At 32.6% G+C, this 13885-nt stretch overlaps 1 protein-coding gene across 1 annotated transcript in view; it reads right to left on the reverse strand.

Annotated features, from left to right (window-relative positions):
• SKIV2L2 (Ski2 like RNA helicase 2) overlaps positions 1-13885 on the reverse strand; it is a 92473-nt gene that overhangs the window by 57206 nt on the left and 21382 nt on the right. The window contains exons 6-11 of the mRNA XM_005694702.3: positions 7507-7681; positions 6343-6433; positions 4997-5121; positions 3758-3856; positions 3249-3351; positions 1424-1555 (exon numbers count right to left, since the gene is read on the reverse strand). Coding sequence (XP_005694759.2) covers positions 1424-1555; positions 3249-3351; positions 3758-3856; positions 4997-5121; positions 6343-6433; positions 7507-7681 — 725 coding nt within the window. The remainder of the gene's footprint in view (positions 1-1423; positions 1556-3248; positions 3352-3757; positions 3857-4996; positions 5122-6342; positions 6434-7506; positions 7682-13885) is intronic.

Genomic DNA, 13885 nt, shown 5'->3' on the forward strand with positions numbered 1-13885 from the left:
AATATAATTCACTGCCTTTGAAAACAGATCTAGCAGCTAGTCCATGAATAAAAGTGCGTTTTTATAAAAGCAGTAACAATAACTACAATAGCTATATACATGCAATATTTAAGTGAAAAAATTGCAGGATATGGGGATTATTATTACTCACTATTGAGGAAAGTGAGACATACAGCAAATAATGAGCACTGGTATTAACGGTTAGATCAACAATTTCAAAGCCTATACCCTTAACCATTTATACTGCCTTCTTTACAGTGACTATTAAGTTAATAGCCAAAAAACACTTGTTGACTTAATCAATACAAAACCCTGCAACATTAAGCACATGCAGCACTGGTAGTGATAAAATATTTCTAAGTAGAGCAACTGACTCAGTAAAAAAAGAAAAATAATATTGGCTTTAGGTGGGCATATGGGTTATCTGTCATGTTATTTTTACCCATGGATAAGTAAAAATTAGCTTTAAAATGCATGGGATTGGGACTTCCCTAGTGGTCCAGTGCTTAAGAATCCACCCAGTGAACTCAGAGCCAATGTGCTATGGAGCAACTAAGCCTGTGCGCCACGTCTACTGAAGCTGGAATGCCTAGAGCCCGTGACCCACAGCAAGAGGAGCAACTGCAGTGAGAAGCCTGCACACTCCAACTACAGAGTAGCCCCTGCTCACTACAACTAGAGAAAAGTCCATGTGTAGGGAAGAAGATCCAGCACAGCCAATTTTCAAAAATACATGGGATTAATTCTATGCCTTGATAGAGAAAACAAGAAAACTAAAATCTGATTTTGGATGACTGAAAATATTATTTACTTCTCACTGTATAGGATTAGATATGTAAAAGGCTAAAGTAAATGACAACTGGGTTGGTATTCAGCATGCAGCAATTTTTGCGTAGGATATACTACTATCTAGCTGCATGACTTTTAAGTAGTTACACTTACAATTAATATGTGGGAATAATAAGTTGATTTGCTAAAAGTTTTTCTACTTTTTTCAAAAATTATGCCACAGTTAGGTACAGGGGCAGGTCTTCCTGGTTTGGATTTCCAGAAGAATGAAACATAACAGACGATAGTCTGACCAAGAGACTAATCTTAAGTAATCAGATAGAAAACCACAGTAACCAAAGAGCTATGGCAATAAAGTATAAGAAGGTATGAGTCTAATACTTCTTAGTAGGGTTCTTTGGATTTCATGTAGAACAAATATTTTATATATAGATATATACTTATCTTCCAATAAAAGAAGAAAGGAAAAGAAATGGTAAATCGAGCCTTAAAGCTTTTACAAATGTGATAGAATTACTGCTCTAACTGTAAGGTGAGCTGCAAATCTTAGCAATACACAATTGCCATCTTACCAGAAAATATATTACCATTCACTTCCACATGGCATTAAAGCAATACTGAAATTATACAGTACCTGTGTTGAAATCTAATTTGGTCATTTGAAGTGCGTAAGCTTCACAATCTTTCTTACTAAAACTGAAAATAATTACAGGTTGAAAATTTCTTTCCATAATCATCTTCACAATCTTGAATACGTTTGATGGACCTGCAAAAAAAAGTACATAAACTATGATGAAAAATTAACTCAAAATGGACCACAGACTTCATTGTAAAACTACAAAACTCATATATATGTAGGCGTAAATCTTCATGATGTTGGGTAAGGCAAAGCATTCTTAAAAGGGAGAGGGTGGGATGATTTGGGAGAATGGCATTCTAACATGTATACTATCATGTAAGAATTGAATCGCCGGTCTATGTCTGACGCAGGATACAGTATGCTTGGGGCTGTTGCATGGGGATGATCCAGAGAGATGTTATGGGGAGGGAGGTGGGAGGGGGGTTCATGTTTGGGAACACATGTAAGAATTAAAGATTTTAAAATTTAAAAAATAAAAAACTAAAAAAAAAATAAATAAAAAAATAAAAGAACAAAGGAGACCTCTTTAGTTTCTCTTCTACTGGTGTTAGCTTTAAACAATGTTTTCTTTTTCATATCTAAATTCATAATAGTGTGTTCAATAAATTCTGATAAAATGAATTTAAAGCTGAAGAACAACCAAAATGACTTTTTTTGGAAACTGCATACAATTTGGTCAAAAGGCTACTCCTACACAGAAACTGTAAAATAATGGAGCCCCAAATTAAGGAGTTAGGAGATATTTCACTTTAGAAACATAATTTTTTAGACAACAAATTAGATATCTAGCTCAAAAGGTATCATGAACCAAACTGAAATAAATATTGTAGTCCATTGTTTTAAAGCATCTTGACTTCTCTCAGAATTGAGCTCACAATTAGAGAATAAGTAAAAAAAACAACAAAAAAGATATGATAGCAAAAGCACAAGCAACAAAAGAAAACAAATCAGATAACTATATTTCATCAAAATTTAAAACTTTTGTACTTCAACAGACACCAGCAATAAAGATACCCTTAACTTACAGAATGGGAGAAAATATTTACAAATCAGATATCCGATAAAGGTCTAGTATCCAGAATATATAAAAAATCCTTACTATTCAAGAACAAAAAGAAAATCTAATTTTTGAATGCACCAAAAATTTGAATAGATATTTGTCATAAAATCATAAAATGGAATATTTCTTGACAACAGAAAGGAATGATGTATTGATATATGCTGAACATGGATAAACTTGATAAAAAAAAAGCTAACTGAACGAAGTCAGATGCAAAAGACCACGTATATCATGATTCCATTTATATGAAATGTCTACAAAAGGAAAACAGAAATAGAAACTAGATTAGTGATTACTCAAGGGTGAGGGGTAGATAAGAGATTGGGAGAAAAAAAAGAATGACCATGAATGGGTATAGGGTTTCTTTCTGAGTTAATGAAAATGTTCTAGATTACAAAGTAGTTGTACAACTTTGTGACTATACTAAAACCTACTTAATTGCACCCTTAAAATATGGTGACTTCAATAGTAGGTGAATTGTACTTCAATAAAAAATGTTGACTATGATTACAGCTGCATAATTCTGTGACTGTACTAATAACCACTGAATTGCATATTTTAACAAGTCAATTGTAAAATGAACTATCTCTCAACAAATGTCACATAGAAAAAAGACATAAATTTTTACTCAGTTTTATCACGTACTATCTAGACATCTATATAGCTTCCAGAGGGGGGAAAACGTTTTTTTTTTTTTTTTAATGTAATTTGAAAATACAATATTCATGTAAAATTTTCAAAAACAAAGTTCCAAGTTACCTTTTGTTCCTCCTTTTCGCCCCTTCTGATCTCCTTTTGCCAAATCACCAGCATCTCGAAGTACTTGCATTGCAGTATTAAAATTATCTTCTCTGAAGTCACCCTAGCATCACAAATATTTTTCTATATAACTTCAGTAATACTTAATCATAATCCAAACTTTTTTTTACCTCAAAACAAAGCTTCTTCAAATAATAAATAATTTAATAATAAAACTAGAAAAAGCAAAACTATAAGATATTTGAAACATGTACAGAGCCCCTTATTTTCAAGACATTTAAAAATACTGGAAAAGGAGGGGAATCTAACTCATGCATTTTTAAAAAAATGAGTTTTAAATATAATTTTTGAAATAAAAATACATATACAAAGAAAATCAACAATAACTTTGGACTATAAAACTAGGAAAAAAAAAAAAAACAGACCTCTGCTCTACTTCCCTAGTTTAAAGAAAAGTGGGTATAAGCAGTTATGTGATATTCAAGATATAAGAATAATTACTCCCTTACATTTTCATCAACCACAAGGTGCAGGCCATCTCCCCCGGCTGGAAAAATATAGTGCTGTAATGGAGTAGGCCGATAATCTGTGTAAATTACATGACAAGGCTGTAAAAACAAAGGAAATTAAAATCAAGGACAAATACAAGATTGGAGTTTCCATAATGATTTCATACTTCAGACCTATGATGCCGTAATTAAGGAAGACTTCTATTCCCAGGGATGGAGGAGCCTGCTGGGCTGCCATCTATGGAGTTGCACAACATCGGACACGACTGATGTGACTTAGCAGCAGCAATATGGCAACAAAGAATGCAATGAGGTAAAATGGGACTTCTTGACCCCACAGAGACTTTTTATAGCTTTACTAAAACAAAACAGTAGGTTGATCTCTTCCAGAAGATTCACTGAGATTCTATCCTACAGGAGCAACATGGGTGTTACAAAAATACCAATAGAGAGTTAATAAATGGATAAAAGTAAATTTGTGAACCTTCTGGTATAAAGGAAAAATAAGGGCAGAAAAATAAAATAAAGAAAAATGCTTGTTATAAGGTCCTTTAATGCTCCTAAAATTGGACTAGAAAAGCAAAAAGGAAATGCAGTCAATAAAGTCTGCGCTTACATGAGAAAAATCAAACCACACTCTCAAGAAGTGAAGTCAAAGTTGCTCAGTCCTGTCCATTCTTTGTGACCCCATAGACTATATATATAGTCCGTGGAATTCTCCAGGCCAGAAGACTATAGTGGGTAGCCTTTCCCTTCTCCAGGGGATCTTCCCAACCCAGGGATCAAACCCAGGTCTCCTGCATTGCAGGCAGATTCTTTACCAGCTGAGCCACAAGGGACACCCACACTCTCAAGAGATGTCCAGCTTTTTTTCTGATACCAAGGCCTTAAAGGAAATTTTCTACTATGTACTCGTGGCTCCCTGTATGAGTAGATGCAGTAGTTTACTGCAACCTGGCAAATCATCAGGATCAATCTGGGAGCTCCTAAAAGTTAAAAATTTCATGACCCAAGATCCTACTCTCAGAGATTTTGATGTACTGGGTTTGAGCTGGATTCAGAAATTCAAACGTATAAAAAAATTTAGTTGATTTTGATAAGCTTGCTTGCTTTGAAAAGTAGTTTTACATTAAAATGTCTTATTTATTCTAGGTAGCATTAGGAACAAAGTATAGGATATAGAAAGGCAAACTTGTAATATTTAAATATTGAAAACATCAAAAAAGAGAAAGAAAATACCTGTTTATGTAAGTGGCAAATCCACTCAGCAAACTGTCGGGCATTTGGAATAGTAGCCGAAAGAAAGACATAGTGAACGTTATCAGGAAGCAAAATAATAGTTTCTTCCCATACGACACCACGCTCTGAAAAATACAAATATACCTTGGAATTCAATGTCACTTTATCATTTTCTCTCATGCTCAATTATCAGAAATGCAGATCACTTTACACAAAGATATTTTTAGCCACAGATCCTTACTGTAAACTACTTTCTAACCATGAATTGCATCTAGTAGAAAGTTAGTAGACTAGACCACCATAAACACAATGTACTCTGAAATAACGGCCTGCAAAATAAGCAGGTCCAAATTGAATCCTGTTCAGTCTAACAAGAGTCCCAGGACAATGGAAAGAGTATTTCCATCTCACTTAAAGAAGCAGAAGTTATTGGCTTACAGAAGGTCACAGAAACAGATTTCAAAGAAACACTATTACTATACCACAGTGTCTTTCATCTAAATTACCCTCATGATCTCTAAAGATGAAAGAAGGATCTGACTAGAGATGAAAGAAGGATCTGATAAACAACAAAACTATAAGTCATTTTATTAAAATGTAGAAAACAAACAGGAAAATCCATTTGAGAATTTTCTTCCAAATGAACAAATCCATAAAAGATTCATAATTTAAAACAAAAATAACTGTTTATAATTTAATCTTTTGAATTTTATAAGAGTAAAATGTTTACAAAGGGTAAATGATTTCTTAAATTGTATTATTTTTCCTATAAATACAGGTTAACTCAGTGCTTTAGCCAAATAAAAACTAAGCTTCAAGTGTGTACATATTAAACATTTAACTTTTAAATATGTTAATTTCTGCCACGTTCTACCTAAATCCTACATACACTTACTTTTCCATTATAGTAGTGCAGTAGTTCACGTAAAGAGACTTTTGTTGTTGTTGTTCATTTTTATCTCATAATTCTCATTTTTAAAATCATAAACATGCATGTCTTAGTTTTTTAAAAAAACTAAAATAAATTGATAAAAATCAAGAAAGTTAACTCTGTAGGCCAGCAGTTTGGGAAATTCTTTAATATTAGATATATTAGAGAACTCTCTATTAAAAGCAAACTAATTTTAATTTCATTTTAAAATCTGAAGTTGCATTTTCTCACCCAGAAGTTGTTACTATTCAAGAAGCTGTAACTGAATGAGGTCCAACCATAAAAACTATATCATGTTATCCACAATTTAGCTTACTACAACTCTACCCACAAGAAAGTAAGACAACTTGTTCAAAATTCCTAATTTCATTCTTAAATAACATGGCACACATCTCAGTAACACTACAAAATATACCTGAATCTCTCATGTAATGAATTTCATCAAATATGACCCAAGCAACTTCTCGCATAACTTCAGAACCTCTGTACAGCATACTTCTCAAAATCTAAAGAAGAAGTAGAAGATTTAGCAGGATTCTGACATACCAAAAACTCTCCTAACAAGAAATTTTGTATATTCTTTTTTAATAGAAACATTAAAATAATTTTAGAGAGTTACATGTCTTAAGTATATAATACTCCTTTGCTAAATCCAAAATAAATTATTTCTCAAGTTAGTAATCATATATAATCCATGGAGAGAATTATTATCAACTCCATTTCCATATACCTTGAATATGAAGCTATTTCCTTATATGTAAAACACTTCACTCAAGACCTACACCTGCTAGGAAATGAAAGTAACTTAAAATCATCTTCTATCTAACACAACGAATCTCATACTGCTACCAATTTTTTCTACCTCATCTTAACAACATGAATACTTCCTAGCAACTGTTCTTCAGATTTCTGAGTTAAAGAAATTTTTCTATGGATGGAAGAAAGTTTTGAGAATGGAAAATAAACTTCCTTTGGGGATCAAGATGAATGTGAGCAATGCTTTCGGCTGACTCTAAAACCAGAAGCTAATTTATGCTCTCTAGTATAATATGTCTTTGTAGAATGCAAGGATATAATTCAAGCATGTAGAAAAGTACTTAATAAAGACAGCTAAGTGTCCAAAATATAAGATGCTACAAGTACATGCAAAACTTAACTGTGATTATGGGAAGAAGCTAAACATAACTGGGCATTTTTTAAAAAGTTATTTATCTGTTTGTATCAACACTCAGATGCAAAAGAAAAAAAAAATCATAAAGAAGGTGTCACAACTTATTCAAAGGTACGTACTCCAATCATTGAAACTATATAAAACCATCAAACTATTATCATGTCACTGACAATATCCTTTAAAAATACTTTATGCAACTTTATTATATGATGACAGAAACAATGGAAATTTACAACTAAATTGAAACAATTTAAGATAAACTCTACTACCCCGTCCAAGTAAATCTACTCAAAAAGTATTGCCCTTTTATCTGTATAGAGCAAGTAATAAAACATTAGCTGTTTTAACTGATGAATCACATTAATTAAGTTAAAAAGAAAAAATTAGATGAGACATCATATAAATTACCTCTGTGGTCATAACAAGACAGGATGCTGTAGGATTAATAGTAACATCTCCAGTCATCAGACCAACATCTTGAAATTCTTCATACATTTCACGGTATTTCTGGTTACTCAGGGCCTTAATTGGGCTAGTAAATATTACACGTTGTTTTTCCCTTAGTGCCAATGCAATGGCATATCTAAAAATGTGAAAATAAGGAAGAATAAACTGTTTACAAAAAACTCTTTAGAAGTATGTGATTTTATTATATTAATATATAAATTGTGTCCAAATTTTTCCTTATTATCTAAAGACTTTGTAAAATATTAATGTCTTATTTTATTCACTTTCAACAAACTATAATAATAATCATGACAAATCTGAAGAACAGTGGTCTAAATGAACAAAAACATTTTACACTCTGGTGTCTCAGAGTTAATGTAACTTAATTACTAATATCAATGAATTACTAATAGCTACCCTATTTCTCAGAAGCAAAATACCTTTGGCTCTGTAAATGGACCTCTAAAAGTTTACAGAGCCTCTGCCTGTCAGTTTTTACATAAAGACTATAAATACTTAATAAACATTGGAAAATGAATTGTTTTTGAGTTTCACAAATAAGTTAATCATATATATTCACTTTGCACTTGCATTAGTTATCAACTCTGTCCTTGACTGGACATTATAGCAAGTTCCAATAGTTCTTTCATAAAGATTAACGCACTACAAGATAGTTTTTCTTTTTCAAAGCAAATTCAATTGAGTTAAATATTTAAATACACACCATTAAATCAGGACTAAACTTAGCACTGTGGTATATCTTCCTTATTTAAGATACAGTTCCTACCAACAATAGGCTTATGACCGATTTCTGGAAATAAAAACAATGTTCATCCCAGTCATGCCCCCAAAGAGTGAAATAATTAAAAAATCAAAAGTTGTCCAAACATGGTAAAATATGAATAATAAGAAATATATATCAAAGAGAAAAGAATATACAGATGCTGTAAAAAACGATAAGACATAAAAAGAAACAGGAAAATGTGATCAACATTTAAGGAAAAGAAGCAGTCATGAGAAACTGAGTGGGCCCAGATGTTGGACTTAGCAAACAAAGACTTCAAAGAAGCTGTAAAAGACATGTCCAAAAAATGTAAGGAAACCATATTCTAAGAATTAAAGGACATAGGACAGTGATTCAAAGGGGCAATCTCAATAGAGAACTGAAACTATAACAACAAAACCAAATGAAAACTTTACAGATGAAAAGTAAAATAATGTACAAGAATGAAATCAAAAATCCACTAGACGGCTCAAGAACAGATATGAGAAGGCAGAAGAAAGTATTGTAAATATGAAGATAAATCAATAGAAATTATCAAAACTAAAGAAAGAAACAGAAGAAAAACAGACAGACATTCAAAGATTAGTGGGACAACCTCAAGTGTTCCAATGTACGTTTATGTGTGCCCTCAGTCGAGTCTGACTCTTTCTGGCCCCATGGACTGTAGCCTGCCAGCATCCTCTGCCCATGGAATTTTCCAGGCAAAAATACTTGAGTGGGCTGTCATTTCCTATTCCAGGGGATCATCCCAACCCAGGGGTCGAACCCACGTCTCTGTGTCTCCTGCACTGTCAGGCAGAGTCTTTACCACTAGCGCCACCTGGGAAGCCCCGTGTTTTTCAACAGGGGTACCAAACTGAGAAAGAGACAAAACAAACATTTAAAAAAATAATAACAATAAAAAAACTTCTAAACTTGTTTTTTTAAAAAATATTAATCTATAGGTCCAACGAACACAATGAACCCAAGCAGGAAAAACTTCGGAATCACATCTAGAAACAAACTGCTGACTGACAAAGAGAAAAAGAAAGTCTTCAAAGCAACAAAAGAAAAACAACTCAAAACATACAAGAGACCACCACCATAATTAAGGCTTACTTCTGATGGGAAAAAATGGAGTAGAATCAAACAATGTCAGTAGAATGACTATCCAATATTCAAAGGAAAAAAACTGTCAATCAAGAACTATATATTCAGTGGCATTATCCTTTCAAAAATAAAAGCAAAACAAAGACATATTCAAATAAAAATGGAGGGAATTCACTGCTAAAACATCAACCATACAAGAAATAGTCTTAAAAAATTCTTTAAACAGAATCCAGAGAAAAGAATAGAGCTTAAAATAATAAATATGTGGGTAAATGTAAGACTTTACACACTTCTCTTTTATTCAATTAGTATTTTTAAAAACTGGGCTACAGTCCATGGGGTTGTGAGCTGGACATGACTGAGTGACTGAGCACACATACACACAGCATATATAGCTGAAATATATAGGTAGCAAAAATAGCACATGAAAGAATAAGACTATCAATATTTTACAGAGACTGTGGCTGTGAGAATAATCACTAAACATGTAATTCAAAGGTTAAAAAAAAATAAGAAAGGAATTAAAATGGCACACTAAAAAATATTTGTTAAACAGAAAACTATAAAAACATGAAACATTACTAAAACACAAAAGGCAAATATAAATACAACCACATCAATCATTAAATCAAATTACTGAAATTATAAAGTATCTTTTTCAACCACAACGAAGTTGAATTAGAAACCCCAAAATAGAAAGATGTATGGAAAACCAACAAACACTTGAAAGGTAAAGAGGAAATAAAGAGAAACTAAAGAATAAATTAAATTGAAAATAAAACTCAAAATTTACGGGATATATATAAAGCAGTACTAAGAGGGAAAATTAAAGTTTTAAACATGAATATTAGATAGGAAGAATAATCTAAAATCAATCTAATTCCACCTCAAGAAATTCCTTGAAAGACACAGATTACCAAAACTGACTCAAGAAGAAAGTAAACTGAGCTTGCAATTAAAAAATCTTCCCATAAAGAAAGGCTTCCCTGGTAGCTCAGCTAGTAAAGAATCCGCCTGCAATGCAGGAAACCCTGGTTTGAGTTGTGGGTCAGGAAGATCTGCTGGAGAAGGGACAGGATACCTACTCCAGCATTCTTGGGCTTCCTTGGTGACTCAGACAGTAAGGAATTCGCCTGCAATGTTGGAGACCTGGGTTTGATCCCTGAGTCAGGAAGATCCCCTGGAGAAGGGAATGGCTAATCACTCCAGCATACTGGCCTGGAGAATTCTACGGACAGAGGAGCATGACAGGCGACCGTCCATGGGATTGCAAAGAGTCGGACATGATTAAACGACTTTCACTTTTACTGTCCCATAAAGAAAAGCCTAGGTAGTTCAGATGACTTCATTAACAAGTTCTGTCAAACATTTAAAGAGAAAATACCAAACCTACACAAACTCTTAGAGAAAACACACCAGGAGGGTCACTTCTCAACTTATATTATGAGGTCAGTATTAACATGATATCAAAACTAGACTCAGCTATTTAAAAGAATGCATTTGAATCAGTTCTATTGAGGTAGATGAAACTGAAGTGAAGTAAGTCAGAAAGAAAAACACCAATACAGTAAATTAATGCATATATATGGAATTTAGAAAGATGGCAATGATGACCCTACATGCGAGACAGCAAAAGAGACACAGATGTAAAGAACAGACTTTTGAACTCTGTGGGAGAAGGGGAGGGTGGGATGTGATTTGAGAGAATAGCTTTGAAACATGTATATTACCATATGTGAAACAGACCGCCAGTCGATGTATGACCCTGAGGGATGGGACTGGGAAGGAGGTGGGAGGCGGGGTTCAAGATGGGAGACATATGTACACCCATGGCTGATTCACGTCAATGTATGGAAAAACCACTACAATACTGTAAAGTAATTAGCCTCCAATTAAAATAAATAATTTTTAAAAATACACCATGCCCTGATAAATATGAATTTCAGATGAAAAAAAAAAAAAAAGAACTAGACGAAGATCTTGGTTAAAAAAAAAAAAAAAGAAAACTACATATCCAAATCTCTCATGAAGATTCAAAGAAATTCCAGAACAAAATATGAGTAAACTGAAACTGGCAACATTATATAAAATGATCAACTGCCATAAACATCTAGGTTTATTCCAGAAATACAAGGATGGTTTAACAATAGAAAAATTGTAATGTACCACTTTAAAAGAATAAAAAGCAAACAGCATATCCTTGCCTCTACAGATGGAAAAAGGATTTGATAAAATACAATGCTTCTTTTTTAATCCTTGATACACTTATTTCCCCCAGTTTTATTAAGATTTAATGATACATAACATTATGTAAGTTTAAACTATATACTGTAAAATTTGATACACATATATATTGTGAAATGATTACCACAATAAGCTTAATTTACATCCTTATCACCTCATTAATTACCTTTTGTTTTTTTTCTGGTGAGAGCATTTAAGATCCACCCTCTTAGGAACTTTCAAGTATACAATACAGTATTGTTAACTGTAATCACCATGCTCTATGTTAGACACTCAGAACTACTCATCTTACACCTAGAAGTTTGTTTCGTTTCACCACTATCTTCCCACTTTCCCCACGCTGCCCATCTCAGCCCCTGGAAACTACCATTCAACTCTTTTCATAAAATTCAACTTTTTTAGATTCCACATCTGAGATCACAGTGTTTCTCTTTCTCTAACTTATCTGACTTAACATAATGCTCTCAAATAATGTCCATTCATGCTATCACAAACAGCAGGATTTCCTTTTTTGATTGCTAAATAATATTCCATTGTGATTGACTCTGTGTGTGTGTGTGTGTGTGCGCATGTAGACAGACAGAAACCATGAATAATGGGAATGCAGACATTTCTTCAAGATACTGGCTTCATTTCCTTTAGATACATACCCAGAAGTGGGATTGCTGAATTATATTCTATTTTTAATTTTTTGAGAAATCACCACCCTATTTTCCACAGTAACTGTACCAGTTTATATTCCCATAAAATTGCACAAGGGTTTCCTGTTCTTCACATACTTGCTAACACTCATCATCTCTTGTCTTTTTTATAACAGCCATTCAAATGGGTGTTTTTAAAATTCTTTCATTTGTTCCCAATTAAGAACAGAAAGGAACTTACTCAACCTGATAAAAGGAACCTAGGAAAAAGCTAGTTAAATTACACTTCATGGTGAAACACTGAATGTCATTCATTTAGGATCAGGAACATCCAAGGATATCCACTGTCACTACTACTATTCAACACTGTACTGGATTTTGCCAATGCAATAAGAAAATGAAACAGATGGGATAAAACATCAGCAAGAAGCAGTAAAAACTGTCTTTATTCACAGACAATATGACCAACTACATAGAAAATTTTATGGAATATGCAAAGTTACTATAACTTGTTAGTAAGCCAGTTTATTAATAAAGTGACAAGATAAAATATTAACATAAAAAATAAACTGTACTTCCCAAGCTATTAGCAACCCAAATATGAACTTAAGGAAGAATGTCATTTGCAAGCAATAAAATACTTAAGAGATTTAAGAAAAAAATGTTAAAAAAGAGGAAGATGTGTAAAATCTGTACACAAACTACAAAATATTGCTGAGAGAAATTAAAGAAGATGTGAATAATAAATATATCATGCTAATGGACTGGAAGAGTCTATAATAATGTTAAAATGAAAATTCTCCCCAAATTAATCTATACAACACAATCCGCATAAAAATGCAACTAGTCTTTTTGGGTAGAAATTAACACACTAATCTTAAATTTTTATTGAGGAACAAAAAGGATCTAGAAGAGCCCAAACAATTATAAAAAAGAATAAAGTTAGAGGACTCTAATTACCTAAATTTTATGCATACTTTAAAGCTATGGTAATCAAGATAGCATGGACTGGTATAAGGATAGACATAGAGATAAACACAACAGCAAGTCCAAAGCCAAACCTATACATTTATGGTCAGTTCACTAGGAATTCAACAGTCAATTCAATTCAAAGAATATTCAGTGGGAAAATCATCATTTTTTCAACTGGAGCAATTATCCACATACAAAGAAGGTTAATTTAAACCCCACCTTTACCTCACATCATACATAAAAATTAATTCAAAGGAAATCATAGCTCTAAGTGGAATGGCTAATACTATAAACTTCAAAAAGAAAATAAAAGGGATATTATTTGTGATATTGGGATAGGCATAAATGTCTTAAGTATTGATATCAAAAGCATGATCAATCCATAAAAGAAAATACATGAGAAGCTAACACCAACTTTAAGATCTTTTGTGCTACAAATGATACCATTAAGATGATTTAAAGAATTATTTATGATGCAATAAGACAACCAATTCAATTTTAAAAATCAGCAAAGACTGAAATAGATATTTCATTTAAGATATACAAATGGGTGATAAGCAAATGAAATGATTCTTAACATTTTATTAGTCATCAAAGAAATTCAAAACCA

The sequence above is a fragment of the Capra hircus genome, chromosome 20 (genome assembly GCF_001704415.2).
Source record: "Capra hircus breed San Clemente chromosome 20, ASM170441v1, whole genome shotgun sequence".
NCBI lineage: Eukaryota > Metazoa > Chordata > Mammalia > Artiodactyla > Bovidae > Capra > Capra hircus.